Source organism: Sturnus vulgaris, chromosome 3 (assembly GCF_052056855.1).
Source record: "Sturnus vulgaris isolate bStuVul1 chromosome 3, bStuVul1.hap1, whole genome shotgun sequence".
Taxonomy (NCBI): Eukaryota; Metazoa; Chordata; class Aves; order Passeriformes; family Sturnidae; genus Sturnus; species Sturnus vulgaris.
Genome location: NC_142245.1, coordinates 1,134,577 through 1,157,022, shown reverse-complemented (window position 1 = coordinate 1,157,022; position 22,446 = coordinate 1,134,577). Strand labels below are relative to the sequence as shown.

The following is a 22,446-nucleotide window of genomic DNA, read 5'->3' as shown; positions in this document are numbered from 1 at the left end:
GGGGTTGTTTAGCCTGGAGAAAGCTCAGGGGTGACCTGATAGTGACCTTCCAGTACCTGAAGGGAACCTACAGGGAAGATGGAGAGGGACTGATCACTAGAGCATGGAGTGACAGGACAAGGGGGAATGGACCCAAACTGACAGAAAGTAGGTTTCTATTGGATATTGGGAATGAATTCTTCCCTATGAGAGTAGTCAGGCACTGGCACAGGTTGCCCAGAGAAGCTGTGGCTGCCCCATCCCTGGGAATGTTCAAGGTCAGGTTGGATGGAGCTCTGAGCAACACGGTCTCCTGGAAAATGCCCAAAGCCCTGACTGCACTGCTCGTCTGCCAGACTTCAGTTTTTGAAGGGAATTTTGACAAATTACATTTCTGCAGCACTTCCTATAGGACTTCCTAACAAAACCAATTTCATTCACTAGCCAAAATACATTTCTTACAAATAATAACTAGTGGCAGATTGCTTTCGCTTCTTGCCATCACCAAGAAAAGTTCCATTTCCTTTCATGTTTGTGGTGAGCACAGGTTATATTGTGTATTAAACATTAGCAGGAACTTGCACTGAACTGGTGAGAACCAAAGAATCACAGAATGGTTTGGGTTGGATGGAGCTTTTAAGGAACATCTAGTCCAAACCCCCCTGCTGTGGACAGGGACATCTGGAAACTAACTTTTCACCCTCAGATTTTATTCCATCTCTACCACATCCTAATCATCCTACATAGGATCTCCCCCAGGAATTCAGAAGGCTCCTTCCTGGCCTGCCTAATAGTCACAGAAACCCTTTCTATGGCTTTTTTCCCCAATAAAAATGTGCTTCCACTTTTGTATTATTGACTTCTTTATTCAAAGACCAGCCTTTCATTTTTTTAACAGTGCAAAATATGTCAGGAACAAATGCAAGTCTTTTTCAACACAAGTTTTTTGGCACACAAAACTATGTGGCTTTTGGAGAGCAGCTTTTGTCTTCCACATTACCAGGTGCTTCCTATTCTGTTGGACAAAACTACAAGTAAATAATATGCAGTCCACAAGCCCTCAGGAAATCTTTGGCCTTCTTTCACAGATTTTAACCTGAAGTTCAAATCCCAGTTGCGAGTTGCTTTGTTGCCACATTCTATTTGGGTTTTTTTGTTTTATTTAAAGCCCTCGTTATTCTTGACAGTGCTGAAGTGAATCAAGGAGATTCCTCAAAGTACTTTCTTTTTGCTTCTTGGATGGCAATAGGTACATTTGAGCTAGGAGAGACTGATTTGAGGGAAAAGGAAGCTGTTGTGGAAGTGTTGCAATGCACTTGCCTTCTGGCTGCATCCCTTCTTCGGTGTGCAGCACTGGCCACCACAAAAGTGATTTGATTTTTTGACCAGCTTGGATTTGACTTTGTGCATTCACCTCTCTATCCTGTGTAAGCTCCTATGCACCCTCTGCCTCCCATTTTCCCTTCCTGTGTCCAGCTGTTACGTCTGTGGCTAAGAAAGAGGCAGCACATGTGTCTGACTCTCAGCTGCACATATTTTTGACTTGACCTGACTGTCAAATCTCCTTGAAGTTGGCAATAGGTTCAAATTACGAAGGCAGTGCTGTCATACTAATGGACAGACAGTATCACAGAGCCCTTCATTCTTTAGGGGGGGAAGCTAAAGCCTTGTCAATGTTTGGTCCTATACCATTTTCCAGAACTGGATTACAAATCCAAATGTCTGTTTTCACTTGTTTTTTGATGCCTTTACTTAACTTGTCTTTTGCTGCTGGTGACAGTTTTCAAACTGGCCAAGTATTTCTTGGGGTTTTTTCCTGTTTTCGGGTCCTTACTCTTCTGTAGATTTGTGTTGCTACTCCAATAAAAAAATGATGTCATTCTGTAAATCATTCTTCAGCATCCAGGTTTGAAGTGAAAGGTTTTCCTTATTCCTTTTACAAAGATTCCAGCTGTGTTTTAAATCCTGTGGGTTTGGGGTTTTTTGTTCTATTTCTTGTTGATTATTTTAGATTTCTTCTTGCACTTTGTCTTTTGAAGCACACTCTACTCGTTTTGCTTCCTCATATGATAAAGAGCTTATCTGTTCCTTTAATTTATTCTAGGTAATGGTTGCTATTGAAGTCCTTAGACTTTAGCGAGGTTTCACAAAAGATGTTCCAGGCAAGAAATACCTGAACCTTTGGTTTGGGAGGTTTCAGTGCTTTCGGACACCTGTTAAGGACAAAGATGCTGGGAAAGGGCAGTAGAAGAGGAAAAGACTCATATCTCTTTTCCATCCCTCTTAACCCAGCTGAGAGGACACCCTTAAATAATCAATTAAAGACAACTTTAATGCTTTAATGAAGGATTTTTCTGGAAAGTGGCCATGAGGAAAAGAGAAAAAAAAACCAAAAACAAAACGAAAAGCACAGAAATACAGCCCTATATGAAACATTACAGCTTCAGTTAGGAACTTTGCAACTCACTTCTACAGTCAACAGAAAAAGAAGCTGAATTCACCAGTAAATATCAACAGGAACTGTTATCTGGGTGATGGCATGCAAGAGGGGAATAGCAACTGAAGGCTGGACTCAATCCACTCAAACACCACATCATCAATCCCCCTGAAAGACTGGCTGATCCTTGCAGGTAGCATAAATAAGCCTGCAGTCTTCTCCAGGCATGCTTGTTGCTTCCTCTCCATATGAAGAGGCCCCTTCTTTGACTTCCAGCCAGTAAAATAATGTTTTTTCCAGATAATGAGCTACTTCAGATGAGGAAATACTCTAGCATCCTGGACCTGTCTATTTAGCATTCCACACACTCCCCGCTGCTCAACACCCACGCGCGATTATTTCCAACGCTCATTCCAGTGCAGCTCAGAAAGCTCTAACTCGGTGTGATTGCAATCTGCCAGCCAGCTTTTCAGGGGGGCCAAATCATAAGACACGGGACTTTTGAGAAGTGCAACTTCAAAAATGCGTCCGTCACTTGTTGCCAAAATAACCACAAGTAGTAAAATCCCCGCAAGGTTTTGTCTTTGTTCCTTGGAAAGTGAGCTAAATGCGTGCTGGGTACATACTGGCCACTGCAGTAGGTAGGACAGTCATCCCCCCAATGACAGCTACAGGAAATCAGGAAGCCAAGACTCACAGAAAAGTGGTTTTCAGAATCAGAGAACATTTTCCTTCATGCCCACAAAGTATGGTGAAGGTTGAAATACGACAATTTAAAAATACATATTTTGGCAAAACAGGTCAAGTTGGCGACTAAGTAATTCTAAGGCTTTCTCCACAGGTTAGGTCACCTCATTATTGTCATGGATTTTGACCTGCATGGTGGCTCTCTGCAGCTCTCAGTGGCTAATGATTTAGTCCAAACCTGGCTTATTGCACTCAGAGTATGGTACAATTTCAGTAGCACAGTATTCACAGCATCCTGCTCTTCAAATTCTGTGATACTGACCCCATTGCAACAGATTCCTAAGTTCACTATAATTTAAGAATAATTAGCAGAGTCATTCTCTTACTGGGGAAGTTCTGATCTTCAAGCTACCAAATGAGGGGGGAAAAAAATCGATTCTGATCCCTCAGACAAGCTCATGAGCTCTGTCAGCAAATTCACCTTTTGGTGAAGTTGAGATCAGTGCAAAAATCAATGCATGTTTATCTCAGGACAGAATTTGCATTTTTAAATTACATCTTCATACACAAATAAATTCATTACTGTTAACCTTTTTCTGTATTTTGTACCTTCTGTCTTTCAAAAAATGTAACTCAGAAAAAAGAAGCAGTTATTCTGTGCCAAAACCATCTTTGTTTACCAAGGCAACTTGCTTTGCTATCAAAGGTGAATTTTGGGCCTCTTAAGTAGCATTTCCACTCCTCCACAGAGGGCATACAGAGCACAGAATTGTTCCCTGATTACACTTGGGATCTTCACTGAAGTGCCCAGTCTCCTCTTCTGGATTGAGGTGATCACCTACCCATGAGACAGATGAGCTTCTGTACTGCATGAAGGTTATGGCTTTCATTTCATTAAAATAAGTGAAAATTAATACCCTGCTGACAAAAATTTGTTATTAAAATTTGTTATTATTAAAATTTGTCAAAGTTAGTTATTTTGCAAAGTTGAGCACTTGGACACCAAAATATAGAGTAATGAAGACTACTTCCCTTAACATGGTATTTTCATGTCAGATTAGAGCTTAAAGAAAAGCATCTGTTTAGGTAACTGCAACAAATGCCAGACCTGATTTCACACGTACTGTGCTTGATTTTTGGTTTTGGTTCCTAAGCATTTGTATTTAGTTTCCTCATAGTGAGCTTTAAAATTCCCCAAACAAAAAATATGTGGGGGAAAAAAAGTATCTTCAAAATAAAAAAGTCTATCTTCTGCTTGGTTCAAGAATTGCAGACCTTTCCCCCTCCAAGGAGGGGGACAAGGACACCCTTAAACTCTTGGCCAGCAACAGAGGCATTGCTCATCACTGCACATCTCAGACTCTCTCCCTGCTGATGCTCCTCAGTGATTACTGCTGCTGAGGAAAAGGACCAAGCTGTCCCTACGTCCTCCAAAGCCCAAGGCATCCATTCTTGGCCAGCTCATGTACCTACTCCCTCTTTGAGTGCCCTAAGGGGAAAAGCAGACAGGGCAATGAGGAAGGGAAGCACATTATGCCTGAAGATTTTGCTTTCCACAAAACTGATTTCAACTCTTAATCACCTGTAGCAATTACAGCCATCCTAAACCATTCCTTTGCTATTCCCTGTCCTTTTGGTAACCACTTCTGTTATCTTTCATTTTTCACGGACAGCCTGCCAGCCCCTTTGAGCAGTGGTTCAGCCACACGCATTGCTGACTGCTCTGAGCAGTTTTTTTGTTCCCAGTCAGAAATCGCTACAAACCCCATCTGCCTCAGTTGTCCTTTCCCTCTCTCCTTGTCCCAGAAATACAAAAGGAGGAAGGTCTAAGTGCACTGGGCAGGATTTCAATGCAAAGCCAAGGGATTTGTGCAGTGCCAAGGAGCTCATGGGACGCAGTCCAGGAGCATTTGCCCATGAAATCGTGGCAACCAGCCATGAGATCAGATGTCTGTGGGGATGGGAGAGGAGTAAGGTTTGCCAGTGGGCTCACTGGAGGCTACAAGCAATGTTGTTTAAAACTCTTCAGTGTTCTCTGTTGTGAAATGCAGAGCTGGAACAGTCCTGAGTAGGGATTTCTCCTATGTTAATGATGAGAGTAGTAATGACCTTAGGTGACACTCATCTAGACTAGGTCCGGACAAAAATACTCCCATTTATAATACTCGATGTTAAGGACAGAAAACTTCAGAACAGACCTTTCTGCCACTTTGTCTTGCTTCCTACAGGAATGCAGTAACATAGTCCCCTACATGAAAAGGTCAATTTTTACATTAAGAAAGTTACAGTTCTTTAAAGTATTCTAGGAATTCATGAAAATTACTGTGCCATCAGAAGTACCAGTGTTTATTTTCTTATCACAGCTACAAAACCTGACTAAGGCATTTATCATGATTTAAGACAAATGCAAAACGAAATTACCCTAGTACTTTTTAATATAGATCATATATAACATAAGTTTCTAAGACCTTCTTTAGAAAATCCACAGTATTTTGGTTGTTTGCTTTGTTTGCTAAAAAAGTATGTGATGGCACAACTTACTGTTATTTTTGGATACTATCAAAATATGAAAAGAACAAAAAGCCAACTTGCTATTAATTGGAAATCATACATTTAGTTTTTAGACAGAAGGAATGATTGAAAACATACACAGCTCTTCATCTCTTGTTGTCTGATCTTTCTCAGTTTTTAAATAAATCAAACCCTCTTGTGATTTCCACTTGTAATGCTAGAGCTTTAAAGGCCTGGCTTAGATTCAGCATGAACTCTGCTGGCTGCCAACTTGGAGATAAATTACTTTATAACAGACCTCTGTAAGTTGCTAGAAAAATTATTTGTCTCACTTTAAACAGTCCCGGTTTTTAATGTGTTATTTTACTTCACTGCCTTCACTTTTGCTGGTTACATGACATCTAGTGAAAGTGAAAAGTAAAATCATATTTTAAAGTTGAGAGGTTGGAACTTCTAGATCCTATTTTGATGTTTAAAAGAATGAGATGATCAAAACAATCGTTTTGTTTACATCAAGGGATATGGATTGCAGGGAATTCTAGATTCTTACCAGATTTTCAAGATACAGTTCTGCTGAAGACACAGAAAGCATGTCAGATTTTGCTCACATTGATCTGGAAGCATGGAGATTAGATGATGTGATTTGAATTACTAATTAGCAATTAAAACTTTTTCTTTTAAGAGGAAAAAGAGGTTTTAGAGCTAATCATTTATAAATAAACAAAAAATCCCATCTAAGATGCATGCTGGGGCAGATCCTGAAGCTCTCCAGTTCTTCCCAACTAAGGTGCCCCCTCAGCACTCGGTAACTTGAGAACAAAACCAACAACAAAAACATCTGATTACATAAAATGATCATACATTAAGCATTTACAGGCTACTCAATACCAATACACGGTACCATGCACCAGAATAATTATTTCAACCAGTAATTAAAACCACTGTGAAGTCTGCCTTCATCTTTCCATGCATTTTATCTTGCTATGACATCCAAGTAGAGGCCAGGCTTCCTAACAGGAGAAAGTAGCCAGCATAAATCCATGTGAAGATACAACATAATTTATACCATCTATTTTCAATAAGAAGTCCTCACAATTGGTGACTTTTTAATTTTATAACCAGATTTTTCAAATGACTCCTCTAGCAAAGCTCGTGTCAAGGACAGAGGCACTGCAGGAGTACAGAAGTTCTGGTGGGGAGTTTTGTACCAGTGAGTCACTCAGCATATCTGGGCAATCTGCAGGAGCAGAGATCCACTGATTCCATGGTGATTTCCAGTTATAAAAGCAGCAAGCTGGAAAGAAAAGCACTGATAACACAGGAGGAACTCGGCAGGGTGAGAGAATTCAAGGGACAGTGCAGTTTGTTGTTGCCTTTCACGTCCCAACAAATTTGTTTTCCATACAAATTACTAAACAAAGTTATGGGAGACTCTCTATGGAGCCAGTATTAAAACAAAGTAATGCTGAAGATGTTCCAATGTTTATAGAGATTAATTACATTTAAAACACTCAATGTCTGCAAGTATTCCACAGGCACATCATTGCAAAGCACTCTTGTAAAATCCATCTCCACCTGTATTTCTATATTATACTCCTTAATACCTTTGGCTGTTTTGGTCATTCTACAGCTTCCCATGTGCTAATCCAGCTCTCTTATCTCCTTTACATTCTAAGATAAATTAACTTGACATAAACACTGGCTTGGATGATCTATAGTTTTAATCTCTGTTTTCATAGAAGTCTTTGTTTAGTTTAGTAGAACATCTTAGAAATGGAAAATTATGTCTTTGAAATGGAAAATTACCTTCCAGCTCCTTGTTTCCAAAGTTTTCAGTTTTTCTTGTAACAGCATGTTGTATTTCCATTAGAGCTGATACAGCAAACCTTTAAAAAAATCCTAACAACCCAATCCACACTTTCATCACCAACACTAACATGGACAAACAACATAGTTTCTAAAATTGTATCATCTAGATCTGCCTTTGATTTTTTTCCTTTCCTCTTCTTCCACTTTATTTTTTAACACTTGCAATGCTGGAAGACTTTGTGTAAGTATCATATTCATAGAAATGTAATAACAATAGCAAAAAGTTTATTTTGATGTACTTTCATTTAGGCATGAAATAAAAAACACAGCTAGTACCCCAAATTCTTTTGGGCCAATTTAAACTATTTATTTCCAAAGTATGTTAATGAAACACTTCTAAATGGCAATATTTCCACTGATTAGTTCTATTACCTTCAAGTATTCAAAGGAGAAATTCATAAAGAAGTTGTGCAACCTTTTAAAAATCTACAAAGAACTTGTATACAAATTTTTTTCCATTTGTAGTTATATTATTACCTTCCTTATCAAGACAGGTATGTTTTACATACTTATGTGGAATTAAAAACTTTTAGAACACTTAATCTCAGCAATAAACCTCTGCAGAACTGTTTTTATTGTTTATAAATAAACCCATAATTATGATTTTTGTAGTCATCTTCAGCACTTCTATTATTTTTTAAGAGATGACATGATACAAAACAAGCCACCCCAAAACCATAATTTCCTTACACAGGTGCAAAACAGGATTTGCTGTGGCAGAAGTAAGGAGTGATCATTACTCTAAACACTTCAAAATTCACCAACATAGTTAAATGACTTTCCAGGACATTTCAGGTGGACAGGAATTAGAGCAGGCTGCAGTAACTTTAACTGGATGCCTCCAGTTAGAAGGGATGGGACTAAAGTCAAATTTGAGTAAAAACAACGTTCAGTTATTTCAATTTCTGCTTTTTCCGTGCCTGAAACTCTTCAGTTTTATTTTTGACAGACTTTATCAGCATTGATAGGGCAGGATCTATGGCTTTCTTGGCAACCTCTTCTTTCTTTGCCACCTTCTTCTCCAGGCCCTTGTTTGCCTCTTTAAGATCTTGCTCCTTTTCTTCTCTTCGGCGAGCTTTCTCTTCCAGGATCTTTTCTACTGCTTTTGTCTTCTTGAAATTTGGATCTGATGGATCCAAATTAAACAGGGGAGAAGTAAACATGGCTTGGAATCTTGTATCAGCAACATTGACCTGAAGGGAGAAAAGAAGCATTTCTTTTAGGTGAACTTTTCCCATGACAGCAAAGCTTTCAAGCCCAATAAAACATGAGCTGCTTCAGAAGTCACAGCTAAAGTCATGAAGTACACGATTACCTGGAAGTCATCTTCTAGTAACTCCTTCTTTTTCATAAGAAGTTTCTTCTTCTTCTTGCTCAAATTATGTTGTTCTACAATCTTTTTATAATTAAAATGTTTTCTGGTGTCATCCTCGTCATCCATCATCAGGAGGGCCATTTCAGCCTGTTACAAAATAAGAAAGTTCATGTACACAATGAAAGTTTTCTACAAAAAAATTCAGCATCTCATTAATAAAGCCTGTATGAGCCTACATTTATTTAAATAAGTTGAAATAGGGTCATCAGGGCAGTATTATTTAATCCATAAAACCATTCTTTTAACCTTTTGAGGTATAGTATTAGTAAAAATTGATTTCCATCTCATTAGATATAAAATAAATGCAAATATCCACATTCAATTTTCAAACACAGTAATAATCGCATCTGATAATTGTACACCACATCTTAAATAACTAATGGATACAATTTAGTACTGATATTCAGAGAGCAAAATAAAAACTAACATATCTGGATTTAAGCAATTTTTTTAGTTAACTTGTTCTGAGAAAGAATGAAAAAAAAACATAAAATAGCAAATAATCTTAAAGGACAAAAAGATACAGGACAAGGTTTAAACTCAGAAACATTTCATACAGTACTGAGGTTAAAAAATAAAAACTTTAATTTTATTATTTTTGGCACTGCCCAACACACAAATTTCTTCTTGGTAGTTTTTGTTCCAAAAGCTCTCACTATTAAAATTGTATGTTTTATTCTACTGCAATCCTGTGAAATTCTGCAGCTCCACTCACAAACACATATCAAATACCTGCAGAACTCGTGCAATGCAACATTTTACATCACTTTACCTTCTGTTTTTCAACTTCATCTTCATCTTCTGAGGTACTTTCTACTGATTCTGGCTTCTTCTTTAAACCTAAGTGCAAATACAGGGCATGAACACATTTATCCAAGTTTAGGCATGAGGGCATAATTTACCTACAGCTAGAACTTCTAAGTACATCTCCTTCTCTTGCAGTCACCATTTAAATGTCAGATGTGGCAAAAGGTTACAAAGTTAAGAGAAACCAAGACTTAAAGCAATAAAAATCCACTGAATAGTTGTTCAGTTTAGGGAGGCAGCAACATTCAAATTGCATAAATAACTCAAAACCATGGTTTTACTCTATTTTTCATAGAGCAGTAGAGAGAAGTATCACAATAGTGCAGGCAAACCATGACATCACAGCACTCTAGTGGAAATGAAAATATGATTGACTCTGCTCAGACTGAATATTGTTCTGAGGAAGCTCTCCTACCCCCTTAGCATTCAGATACACAGTGCTGATGAGACAGACAGAATGAACACTAACAGCATGAGACATTAGTCAAACCTAACTTCTAATGGAAACAGACCTGTTTATAAATCCTACAAAATCAAATTATTCTCTTTGGAATGCCTGTAGATCTTGATCAAGAAAAAGCAGAAGGTTTCCTGACCTGAACCACACACTCTGACCTATGAGCTTGGAATGACATTCCCTGGCAATTTACTGCAGTCCACTGGGGGTACTGTTAAGGAAGATATTTGGCTTCATTTCGTTAAGACAGATTTTTACTCAGACTGGAATTACAGACATGCCAGACACATGTCAAGTTATATCACTAAGAATACCATGAAAGACAATGTAATTCTTGAGGAAGGTTTTTTTGACCATTCCCTTGACTATTTCTACATGGATTCCAAACTGCAAATGGATTTCCAGAAGAAACAAACCACCACCACGAAAAAAATAAACTACCCTGATGCTCAGTGTCATCAGCTCAAAAACGAAACTGTTGATTTAGTAGTTCCAAAAAATGTGCAGGAAAATCAGATTCAGGTATGATATTATTATCTGAACTACACAACTTAAGTTATTGTGTAGAAGGGAGAAATAAATGCCTTCTGTAGGACTTCAACAGCTATGGAATCTATCTTTCACAAGTGGCTTAAACTACAGAAAAGGAGCACAGAGATAGAATTGGAGACAATTATATGACTAGTTTGATCAGTAAATTTATTTTCTTTTCACACAATTCCCAAAGGAAAGTCATACAAGTCACCTTCCCTCCTCTTTCACTCTATGGGGAATCACAGAAGGGATCCTTATGCCTTCATTGTTTCCTGTGGCTGCAGATGGGGCTGAACAAGGAGTTGGTATCAAACTGAGCTCTTTTCCATGAAAACAAATAAATTTGTAAATCCTTTATTTCTTACTTTGACACTATGCAGCTAATAAAACCAGCTTGGGACCTAAAATCATCCTTGGGACTCAAAAATTTGTATCATACTGAAAATGGTTCTGCTTGAAAAATTCACAAATGCATAATTTTCTGTATTTTTAACACACTCCTGCCACAGTCCCTCTTCCCACATACATTCTGCTAGCCCCACCACACACCCTTGTTGCACACTTATGGCACACTTATTGCAAACCCTCTGATTTTTCCTAGCATTTCATTCCCACTGCCATCTAAAAGATTTGTCCCTCCTACAGCAGAAGATACTTCAGTGTGACACAGAACTGGTAGCTGCCACCAGCCAGTATAAAAAGTGTCCAGTTTCTGCTCTAATCCCCACTCAAGCTGCCATTTGACTCTTTCTCAGCTCAAGAATTTTGTTTGCAACATTAACCTTGTGCATCAACAACTTTCCAGCTGAAAGTAAAAGCTAATCATAACTTTGAGATTTCAGACACAGAAATTGACCCCAAATCAGAAACTCCTCTCACAAGACCTCTGCCTTAGTCAGAAACTTGAGTCAGTCTCAAAAGCCTTACAAAGAGTCACAGTAAATGAATCTTTTCATCTACTTTATCTTTCAAGAACAGGTTCTACAACTGTACTTTGATTTTGTTAAGCCTGAACATCTTTGCACTCGTACTGCTCCCTTCCAGCTGTAAAAACCATCAATTCCTACATACAACATAAATTACATCATGAAAAGGCATCTAATGGTTTGGAACTAATAGAAGTTACAATAATGTGTGAAGAATTCCTCGAAGGTTCAACAAAAACTATGTTTAATGGTTTGATCTGTTCTGAAACTGTTCAGTGATCTCCAAAAGCAGGACCTTGCTCTCATGTTAATAAACAATTACACTATTTAGCTATTAAACAGTTTAGGCTGCAAGAGTCATTCTGCCTTTTCTAAGACTCCACAGAAACTCCACAGTAACAGTGAAACTGGCCAAGCCAAACCCAAGTCTTACAAGGCTTTTTTAAATACTGTGGGGCATCAGTGCAAAATGAAAGTGACACTTTTTTTGTCTTGACAATATGAAACTAGAGTCAAGCTTCTAGAATGCATCATCAAGGCTCACATATCTGCAGCATCTGACATTTTAACCTGTGGTACTATTAAAAAGTCACATGAGAACTGTGCAAAGCAAGTACTACCATGAATCCTGCACAGACAGCTTTTGGGCACAGCAGGCACAAAGAATTTGTTCTACCCTTGCCTCTTGGAAGATGAAGCACCCACGGTGTAAGAATCACTGCCTGCTTATCAGGGACAAAGACATACCTGAGGAACATGTGCTTTAGCAGACTTCCCATAAATTCCAGTTTTCCTTTCACAGCACTCAGAGTTTTTATGCCCTTGTTCTAGCAGCTCCTTACACTCTTGCTTCCCTTTATCTGCCTCAGCTTGACAGAAACCAAGCTACACAAGGCCCATGCATGTTACAGCCAACAAGTGAATCCTGCATCCTCAGTTTCTGCACTGGTCCACACGAGTCTGCAAATAAACCCTGTCATATGCTTTTTCAGCACAATCTAAAATAATCTGACAGTCAATTTAAGGGTGAAATTTCAATCTTCCAGGGGAATTGTGGAAGGCTTGTGAAAAATGATGATAATTTAAGATGCCTGTACCCTAAATACAAAGTTGGCAGAATTACAGCCAAGTTCAAAGATGACTGTAACCCATTTTTCCTCACTGGCTAAGTTGTGCTTAAAAGCAACCCCAACTATGACACAGAGGCTGTTCTGGGTAAACTTGGTGAAAGCCAAAGCTGTGCTGTGTAATTACCATTAAAATATAAACTGGCTCACAGCCAGCCACTGTACTGTCCTTTAGAACTTCTCCAGGGCTAACCATGTTCTGTTTTTTTCCTGTATCTCAGTAATTATCAGTAATCTTGAAGACAAGAGCTTCACTTTCTTAACTTTTATGAGTATTGAACTATCCTCAAAGACTCCACAAACAATAAAGTCTATTCTCCACCTTATGGACAAGTTTAAAAATGTCCAGGTAAGCTCATTCTCTCATTTAGGACCCAATAATACAGAAGAAAATGCTTTTTCAGAGATTTCACAGAGAACATCACACATCATATGAGAGTAGCTAGGAAATCTTGCTATTAAAGAAAAATTTGGTGGAAGGAATGGTTATCTTTACAATGAGTTACTTAAACTTATATACAAGCCATGCAGAAAGCATGGCAGAAAAATGACACTTCAGACTGTGGTGGTTTTTTCCTAAAACATGGACAGGACTCACTCTACTGTTGTGTATTTCAGATTATTAAACATAAAATCATCCAGATTTTGGGGTGTAGTTATTTATTTTATCCTAGGATACATTTGAAGATTCAAGACAGGAGCCTGTGCTGGCAAGTATAAAATTAAAAGTAGCTTACCCTTTATAAATGGAACTTGGATCTGCACTTCTATGCTCAAAAAAAACCCAACCAAACAACAGGCTGGCAGTATTAGTAAATCTGTTGCTATCTTCTTTATGTTTGCTTTCTTCTTTTGTTTTTATGCCATTTTTCTCTTTTAATATACAATATTATAAGTCACCCTTAGGATCTGGCTCCCAGAAATATAGAATATCAGAAACTTACCTTTATTGATTTTACTCAGCAAAATCACTCAAAATAAATTTGCTCTTACCAAAGCAAAAGCTAATTTAAACATCAGAATAAAAAACTTGTAAAAAAGGTATCCTAAAAATCTAAACTAGGGAAGTTCTTTTCTAAAATATTGCATTTCACTATTGGGGTTTTTAAGCAGCCAAGAGTACTCCTGTAAAAACGTGTATCAGACTAAAAGAAAAGTGATTTCTTCTCAAAGACAACTTTGTTTATGATGCAAAAACATTTGACATTTTTACAATTAACCCAAGCTTCAAAGGACCCATATAGATATGGCTCTTCCTAAAAAAAAAGAAAAAGACTTCCAAAGAAGCAATGGAGTTCTTTTCTCTGGAATACTTAAGGGAGAAGCTTGTTTTTAACAGACATCTCCAGAAACTGGATAACTAATGGTTTCTTCTGAAAGGCAAGAGAATTTTCCCTACCATTCCATGTATTACAATATGCATAATTTTTACAGGAATAGCAATTTTAGGCAAATGACACCTAGTTCATTTAATTCTGAACATTCTATCTCTGTGTTTAGTCCAGCCTGACTTTGTTTTGAAAACTCAGTATTTAACAAAAGGGCAGATTTACTCTACAAGTTGCCTGTCTTGACTGACCTGTTTTCTCAAATTCTTCAGCAAAATAGGGGTCACTGAGATCAACATCAGGTGGAAGTTCATCTTCACTCTCTTCTCTCTCAGCAGCAGCCTGTAGCAAAGCACAAACATTAGTATTTCAATCAACATGTAGCTACTGTTTAAGTTTCACTGGAATGAATGTTCTGGTAGTAGCTATGAAGATGAAAACTGAAATACTGTACATGGAACATCAAAAAAAAAACAGAGCACACTAAAAGTTGATAGTAAAGACAAATCCAAAATTTCAACCCCCTCTCACACATTTTTATTAGGCATATCCCCAAACTGTGATGCATCAGACAACCATGCCAACAAATTACAGGATCAGCACTGTTATGTCCTTAATTTACGTTCCACAAAATCTATGCTTGGGGACAAACTTGACTAAGAAAGTTCATTTTGTGCTGCAAATTTCAAAAAGCTGGAGTTAGATTTAAAAGAACACGTTTTCTTACTGGTAGTAGTGTGTCATACCCCTTGCTCCTTGACCTAATTTATCAAACTGGACAAGAATGTTATGCTAGACCAAGTTGCTCTGCTACCAAATAGTGCTGCTCACTCCATTTTGAACATTTATCAACTTAAAGAAGTTACTCATCAAGTGCCAATTAAAACTAACTGACATGCAGAGAGTAACTCAAGGTGTAGAGTTTACTCTTACAACTGTAATTCAGCAATGTTGAGTGACATTGGGAGTAATTCAAGAGTTTAGAGAACCTAGGTTCTTAATGCCACATGCTTTTTTTTTTCTCTCTTGCAATTTGAAATTTTAATAGTTCTTTGCATCTCTTTATTCCTTGCTGCTACAGCTTTGGGAAACAAGTCTGTATTATTTTAGCCCCCAAACTCCAAACCTACAACTGTCATTGTTATAACAGCTTTGAATTGATATGCACACAGTAGAAAAACGACCACTCCTATAGCATTAAAAATGCAAATTAAAGCCAATTATTACTATGACTTATTTATCTTTACAGCAGCACAAGTAGATAAAAGATGTTTTGTGTGAGCATATGTATGGTCAGCAGCATGCTGAATATCCTTGATGAAGCACTCTCTACTTCCATGTGACTGACCAATGCATATTCTAACCCTAAAATAGCACTGGCAGCTGGACAATTGATGTTGTTTATCTGAAACAAACATTAACAACAAATTAAGAAAACAAACAACTCCCCCTCAAATGGCCAATATAAACATTACCTTTCTCTTTTTCTTAAGCATTCTTTTTTCTTTCTTCTTCTCTAGATATTTTTGCCATGGAGTCAGGTTATCCTTTCCTTCCAACCTGTTTTTGACCATTTCTTCAGCAGTTTCTTTGAGGCCTAGAAAAAAAAAGCCACAGTAAATTAAAATGTGATGAATCTGATTTTTTTTCATTTAGCTTTTCTTCAAACAGTCTGTGGAAACAACATAAATATTGCTTAAAAAACACATCTTTATAAAGAAGATCGCTTTACAGGATGTGTTTTTCCAAATAAAACATTCCTTCAGTAAAAACTGTACAAGAGTTAGAAGGAGAGTTTGCTATGTGGTATCTGATCCTCAACACTCCTGCTGTTCCTCAGGAAAGTCTCCTCTCCAGACATTCAATTGTGCAGTCTACAGCTGCCAGAACGAGTAACACAATAAAACCATGGACATACACAGAGCCCTCGTGTTTAATTGACCACACTACCTTTAATTAAGGTTCTGAATTAGTTACATTGCTGAGACTTTGCCTCTGTAATCTCTGCTGATCACTGTATTTTTCCTTCTAGAAAAGTAAACCCCATAGGAGTGCAACACGTCTGGCTCTTAATAATTCTGGCCTAATAAGATAAGATAGTTAAGTTTGGATGTGTTAATTAGATTTACATTCAATTCCATACTTTAGCACAGACATTCACTATTTCCATGCTCAGTACTTGAACCTGCATAGGTAAGTGTGTCTTAATCTTTAAGCTTTTTGTAAATAGAACTGAATGAGGTTTTCTATAAATATGCATCATTAGAGTATTCAATTATGTAAGACCACTACTTCAAAAATAAATCCATTAAATAACTGAAGCATTCCCATTTTACATGTAGAATACTTAAATCCAGAATATGCACTTCATTTAAAAGTAATCTTCTAATTTTGCTAAAAAATTCCATGCACATCAGGAAAACTTTTCTAAAATTCATTGCACCACAGAGCACTTGGATGTTATGAGGATGAAAACTGATTTCAGATGCACCTTATGAACTTTCAGCCTGCTCTTCACAAGATGGGCACTTGGAAAAACAAAATTTCACGATCTAAGGAGATTAAGTGATTTGCCTTGCAATGTGCTGGAACACAATTTAGTTGAAGAAACAGAATCCACTTTCCTGGTAGGCAGTAACAGTCTGGGCAATGAAGCTTTTTTCTCCTACCTGCAATTCCTTGCTCCAATCACTACACACTTTTTTTAAACTTCTGTAACAAACCAGTCAGATATCCTACAGGTAGCATTGTCTCCTACAAAGTGACTGAATTATTTGGGAGTTTGTAGGAATCCTGTTTCTGCTTCCCCCTCCAAGCCTGGTATTTGTTGTCTCTTCCCCAGTCCTACTTCTAGTGGTCTCTCTGCAGCATTCCCTTCTGCCACCCCAGTCCATCCTCCTCTCCCACTCCTCATCCCAGTTTTATTGCTTAGGAATCATACTCAGACTTCCCCATATGTCCTAGACTACATCCCATTCTTTCTCCCAGATTTCTCAGTTGCCAAGTCCCCATTCCTCATCATTGCTCCCAGCTCTCCTGAGTATGGAGGAACTGAAAACAGTGATCATGATGGAGGAAACAGAGCAGCTTTCATGGACAGTTCTAGCCATCCTCAGAAGAGCAGAACATTTTTTTTTTAAACTGTAAACACTGATCCCTGGTTTTGTGCTTATTGACACTTCAAAAATAATTCCAAGGCTGAGGAACTGGTTACAACTTGTCTGAAATACAAAGTGTGGACAAGATCTGAAATATATTAAACCATAGAATCATAGGAGGAAAAGAGTGAAGCAAAAACAAGATAAAGGATCCTTCTACTACTCTGGAAAGGTGCCAGAATGAACAGTAAGTGGCAAACTGTTAGAGCCACAAAAATTGGGTACTTAACCAGCAAACAAATCAGAGCCATGATAAAGGGAGGATTTTGCACAGATTCACTAAAAACATGCCATTAAGAAACTCTTATACAACAAGAACAAATATTTGGTTATCTTCAAAGTCTATGAAAGCAGAGTCATCAGCTTCCTTGAAATTGAAGCACTATAACTTTGGATACTTTATAGTACTTTTATGGAAAAAATTACTGGTCAGGTAACAACCTTGCAGATTCTCTTTGAAGATAGTAAATAGAGAATTAAAAAAATATACCTCACATCTCCAGCAAAAGAGAGACCCAAAATCTGAAAGGAAGTTACAATATTTCTGATTTATTTGCCTGGAAAATGGAATCATTTGATCCATCTGGCACTGAAGAACTTGGAGGAAAATCCAGCCCTTTCTTGTGGTATTTGGCAGTCTCATGAAAGGCATTAGAGTTTCTCCACAGATTAGAATGGCTTAGAAACTACTGTCCAGACCACTTCCTGAGAATAAGAGTGTATTTAAGTGGTCAAAAGGATTTTGACTGCAGAAGGGGAAAGGAATTGTCTACTTGAGGTAGAAATATTAGCCATAGAAGGTCTAACTTATATATCCTTATTGATATATATATATATTTCTTTTTAAGAATTAATGAATCATAATAATTTTATTTAATCTTCACAAACAAGGGCAAGAGGAGAGGAAAAAGGTCACCTATATTGGCATGCAATGACATCATACTTCAGCTAAAGGATTAAATAATACAGCAAACCTAAATACTCTGCTGTTCACACTGGTGGGACAGCAAGGGATGGGTGCAGGCCAGAATTTTTACGTCTGCAAACACACAATTTTGAAAACTTATAGAAGTTTAACATCTTGTCACTGTTATTAGAGGCTAGAAAGATACATTTCTGTTCTCAGGAAACCAAAACAAGCAAGTTCATCTTGAATGTAAGGCCTAACCAGAAAAATGAAACACCTTGTTGCAGGTAGCTGAAACAGCAAATAGAAATATTGGTGACATTAGAATTTATCAGCCCCAAAGATAAAATATGTTAAGTCAACCAAGCTTTCCTAAGCAGTAAAAGTGCCTGTGAGGAGCCACCACAGGTAGCAGCTGTCAGGTGTGAGCCCACAGCCTTCTATTCTACCTCTGACCAAAGCAAATTCGAATTTTTCCTCTAAGCCTAGCTAAATGTTTACATCTCAATCATCCCAAAGGAAAAGTTTTTAAGTTCAAAAAACCCCCCCAAAAACCTGCATGAACATGTGGCTGAGTATCATCAAGAAATGCAGTTGTGGCCTTCTCTCTTTTCACTTTCTAAGGGGAGCTTTGGGAGCTGGATAAGGATTGATATTAATTGTTGCTTAAATCAGATATGATTAGGAAAACAGATGGATGCTTAAATATAACACTGATTTTGTGCCTAGAAGAAACAGACCAAAGAGAGTTGGAACTACATCTAATTTATTTTTGCTGGCACTGTGGTTTATTTAAAACTATTATGATTCAAGAATAACTGAATCACTGACAAAGTATGCTTTCTATAACCATGTGTAAATAACTGTGCCAGAACTCAAAATTTTAAATTAATTCAAATATCTGCCTTTCAATTGAAAAACTTCCTACATTTAACTATTGTAATTCTTCCATGTATGGAACATTTGGGCAGAAAAAAGATTTTGTAATCAGTCAAGCACATTAAGGCAGAACTTGATAATAAAAATATTTCAACAGACATAAACTAGTTCCGAAAAAAATTAGGGAGTCTTCAGAGATTACAACAAAAACTATTTCTGAATGCCCAGAATGCTCCAACTGAACATAAATGGTTTTGAAATTTAAAAGAGCACATTTGTTCAAGAAAAAATAACATAACAACTAACGTTCCTCCCTCCCATAATGAAGCACAGCCTTCAAGTGTGTATAAATTGCCAGAGCTATAAACTACTGTTCAGCATGTGCTGCCTATGCTCCACCATATAAAAAACTTATATATAAAAGAGCATCCCCTTCAGATCTGCAGGACCTCTTCTCCAAATGCTGCCTGAAATCAGTACTGGCAGAATTTTTGACTCAAAAGCAAACTTAAGACACCCATTTTCACTGTTATGACTTGTGTTTTAGTCAAAACCACATTGCAGGGGTCAATAGCCACAAGTGGCACTGCTGACCTTGGGCAGGTGAACACTCTCTAAAAAAGGCAAGTGAACAGTTTTATGATTTCCAGAACCTCTGCTCTTCAATAAACTTCTCACTTTTTCAGGGTAAGAAATGAGTAAATGTTAACATATACTCTAAAATCATAGTTGCTAACTTAACATCAAATACTATAAACTATAAATGTAAAATTCATTGTGTACACAAGGCACATTGAACCTAAAAATACATGAACAAACCTGACCCTGTGCATGGACATCCAACTACATCAGTCAGATTTATCAAGATTGGGGGTTTTATTTGGTTGTTTGGGATTTTTTATCATCCCTCCCCCAAAAGAGATAATGACATAGTAAAAGTCCTAGAAGTCCTGCAAGAAGGTGCAGTAGGGAAGGTGTTGCACTAGGTGTAAGTACGTAACAAATCCAATTTGCTAAAATCAAGTTCCATTGCGAGAAACCAGAGAGCCCATGCATCAGGGAACTGGATTCCATCTCTTTTACAGTTAATACTCCATTGCTACTAAATGTTAAGGCAATTTACCTGTAACATGCAAGGTACAGTCTTAAGGACAGCCTCTCAAAAAACTTCTTGCTCTCTCAGGGCAAGCAAGGCTAAAGAGCTTCCTTTGGTCTCCCTTAAAACGATTTTCCATCTCCTAAAATGAATGGTTTGTTCTAGATTCCTGACTATATTACCACATCAAGTTGCTCAAACGTTTTAAAAATTACAGGACTTCTTTAATACAGTTTGCAAAATTATTCGAAAAACAGAATGCATAATAAACAAATAAAAACCTCCAAATGTGTTTTTCAAAACCAACACAAAAAAAAAAAATTAGGTGTTGCTTTAACACCTAAATACAAATATATATGAATACAAAACACACTCCTAACAGCAAATGATTCACCTATGGCTTCCACCTTCACTCTGAAAGGTGGCAACAACAAATCTCTTGGTAAAAGTCTTATAAAGCTACCTGTGCATGAAAACTCCTTGGCCTTGAATGCTCAATGACACAATGAATTTAACTACTGAGTGAGCAACATGGTGAATGCAAGCACTGACACGCTGTGGGCAGATGGAGTACAGCACTGTGTCAGTGAGCACTGGTCCTGGCTGCATGATACATGCTTTTTCAAAAAGGTTTTGACAGAATTCATGTCAGAAATTATTGGAATTACAAAAGCATAGTTGAAAGCACACAAGCATTTTTAATGCCCATGTATCCTTTGGAATACAGGTCTAATGAAGAAATGGGAACAAAATCGTTCTGTTCATTTTAATCCATTTCAGTGAACCACTACAGACTAGAGTATTTCAAACCGAGCAGAACTTTCAGCTGATGTTACCTGAGTGAACTCAGAATAATATTTGTATTAATCATCTCATTAGATATGCATTCCTAGCTGGAATTAACCCATCAGCACTGAAGGGCCTGGACTGTGGTGTGTGTCTGGTCTTGCTATATGCAGTAACAGAACAGGGCTGTTCTGACATAGCTGCAGTCCCACACCTGCTGCACCTTGCTGCTCCCTAGAAGGGAATGTCACACTTCTCTAGCCTTTCAGCTGCACATTTAACCCTCTGAACATTTGCTACCTGACATGCTAACTCAGTGGAAAGATCCAGATTTTTTCTTTCCCAGAGTAGTCCTGTTATTTTCACAAACAAACTTAGGCTTGCAAAGAGACCTACCAAATGCCAGGGCTGGTACAGGCAGTGAGAATGAGCTCGGGGCCAGGATCAAGGTGATGCCACAGTGCAAAGCTTTCCCTTGGTGGATGCAGTGAGCTGTTAAACTGGCTCATTACACCTCAAGGAAAGCATTCAGTCTGAGTGTTTTTTCTGTCCTAAAGAAAAAAGAGCACTAGACACTGGTGTTTGAGTGCTGCTGGGATGCTGTATGGTGAAGTTACCTTTCACTGATTTCCAGATGTCAATCTGGATTGACTGTTCCCCAGTCATTCCTGGTACCTTGCTTTCTCCTAGAGCAGTTTCACTGGAAGGTCAGACTTGTCCCTCTTTGATCCCTCAAATCTTTAGCATTATGCAAGTGACATTTCCAAACCACTCTCCTCTAATTATACACTATGTTTCCAAATCTTACTGGTTTTCATTTTTAAAAGTGTAAGTATGTTTTATGACTCTACAGCAAACACATTAATTCTCCTTAAAAAATGTCTATAAAGTGATAATTGGAAAAGCAAGTACAAAAAATCCTGGCAAAAAATAATCTATTAAGTGAAACTTAGAGCTGAGGAACTGAGTTCAGTCACGTTATTTCTTCTATTTCCCTCACTGTAAACAATCTGGATTTCAGTTTATGGGGGGAAAAAAGGGTTTGCTTCTCTGACTATAAATTCAGCATCTTACACTATATCCCTGTCAGTAGATCAGTACTGCATATCTGCCAAGGCAGGAAAAGGAAAAAAAAAAATAAACCCTACCTGGAACCCATTTAATCTCCATTCCTATATCCTTTTCTTCCTGTTTTTTCTCTTTTTCTTGGATACTTTGCAAAAGTTCTCTGTACTTGGCAATTTGCTCTTCATCATCTTTTTGGCTTTTCCTCGGTTTGTCATCTTCCATTTCATTAGCTACATCACCATCTAGGAGAGAGCAAAGTTATCACAGAAAGCATCAAGGAAGTGAGCAACTGAAGTTAGTATTTAGGAAATAAACCTAAGACACACACATTATTTCCAGAAGATAATATAAAATATTTTCATCTATTATTACCCCACAGAGTAGCCAGTTTAAGAAATCCCTTTTTTTGGATGAAACAAAAGGAGTAGCTGAAAAGACAAAAGACAATTTGTCCAGTAAAGCACTGACTGAACACAGCATCCTTCACCGTATTTTAGAATTATTCAAGTCCCTTC

At 37.7% G+C, this 22,446-nt stretch overlaps 1 protein-coding gene across 1 annotated transcript in view; it reads right to left on the bottom strand.

The window, feature by feature from the left end:
- Positions 1-7,765: 7,765 nt before the first annotated feature.
- Positions 7,766-22,446, bottom strand: part of ESF1 (ESF1 nucleolar pre-rRNA processing protein) — a 29,038-nt gene continuing 14,357 nt past the window's right edge. Inside the window, exons 9-14 of the mRNA XM_014895031.2 lie at positions 22,012-22,173; positions 15,513-15,634; positions 14,289-14,379; positions 9,631-9,698; positions 8,799-8,945; positions 7,766-8,676 (exon numbers count right to left, since the gene is read on the bottom strand). Coding sequence (XP_014750517.2) covers positions 8,377-8,676; positions 8,799-8,945; positions 9,631-9,698; positions 14,289-14,379; positions 15,513-15,634; positions 22,012-22,173 — 890 coding nt within the window. The 3' untranslated portion in view covers positions 7,766-8,376. The remainder of the gene's footprint in view (positions 8,677-8,798; positions 8,946-9,630; positions 9,699-14,288; positions 14,380-15,512; positions 15,635-22,011; positions 22,174-22,446) is intronic.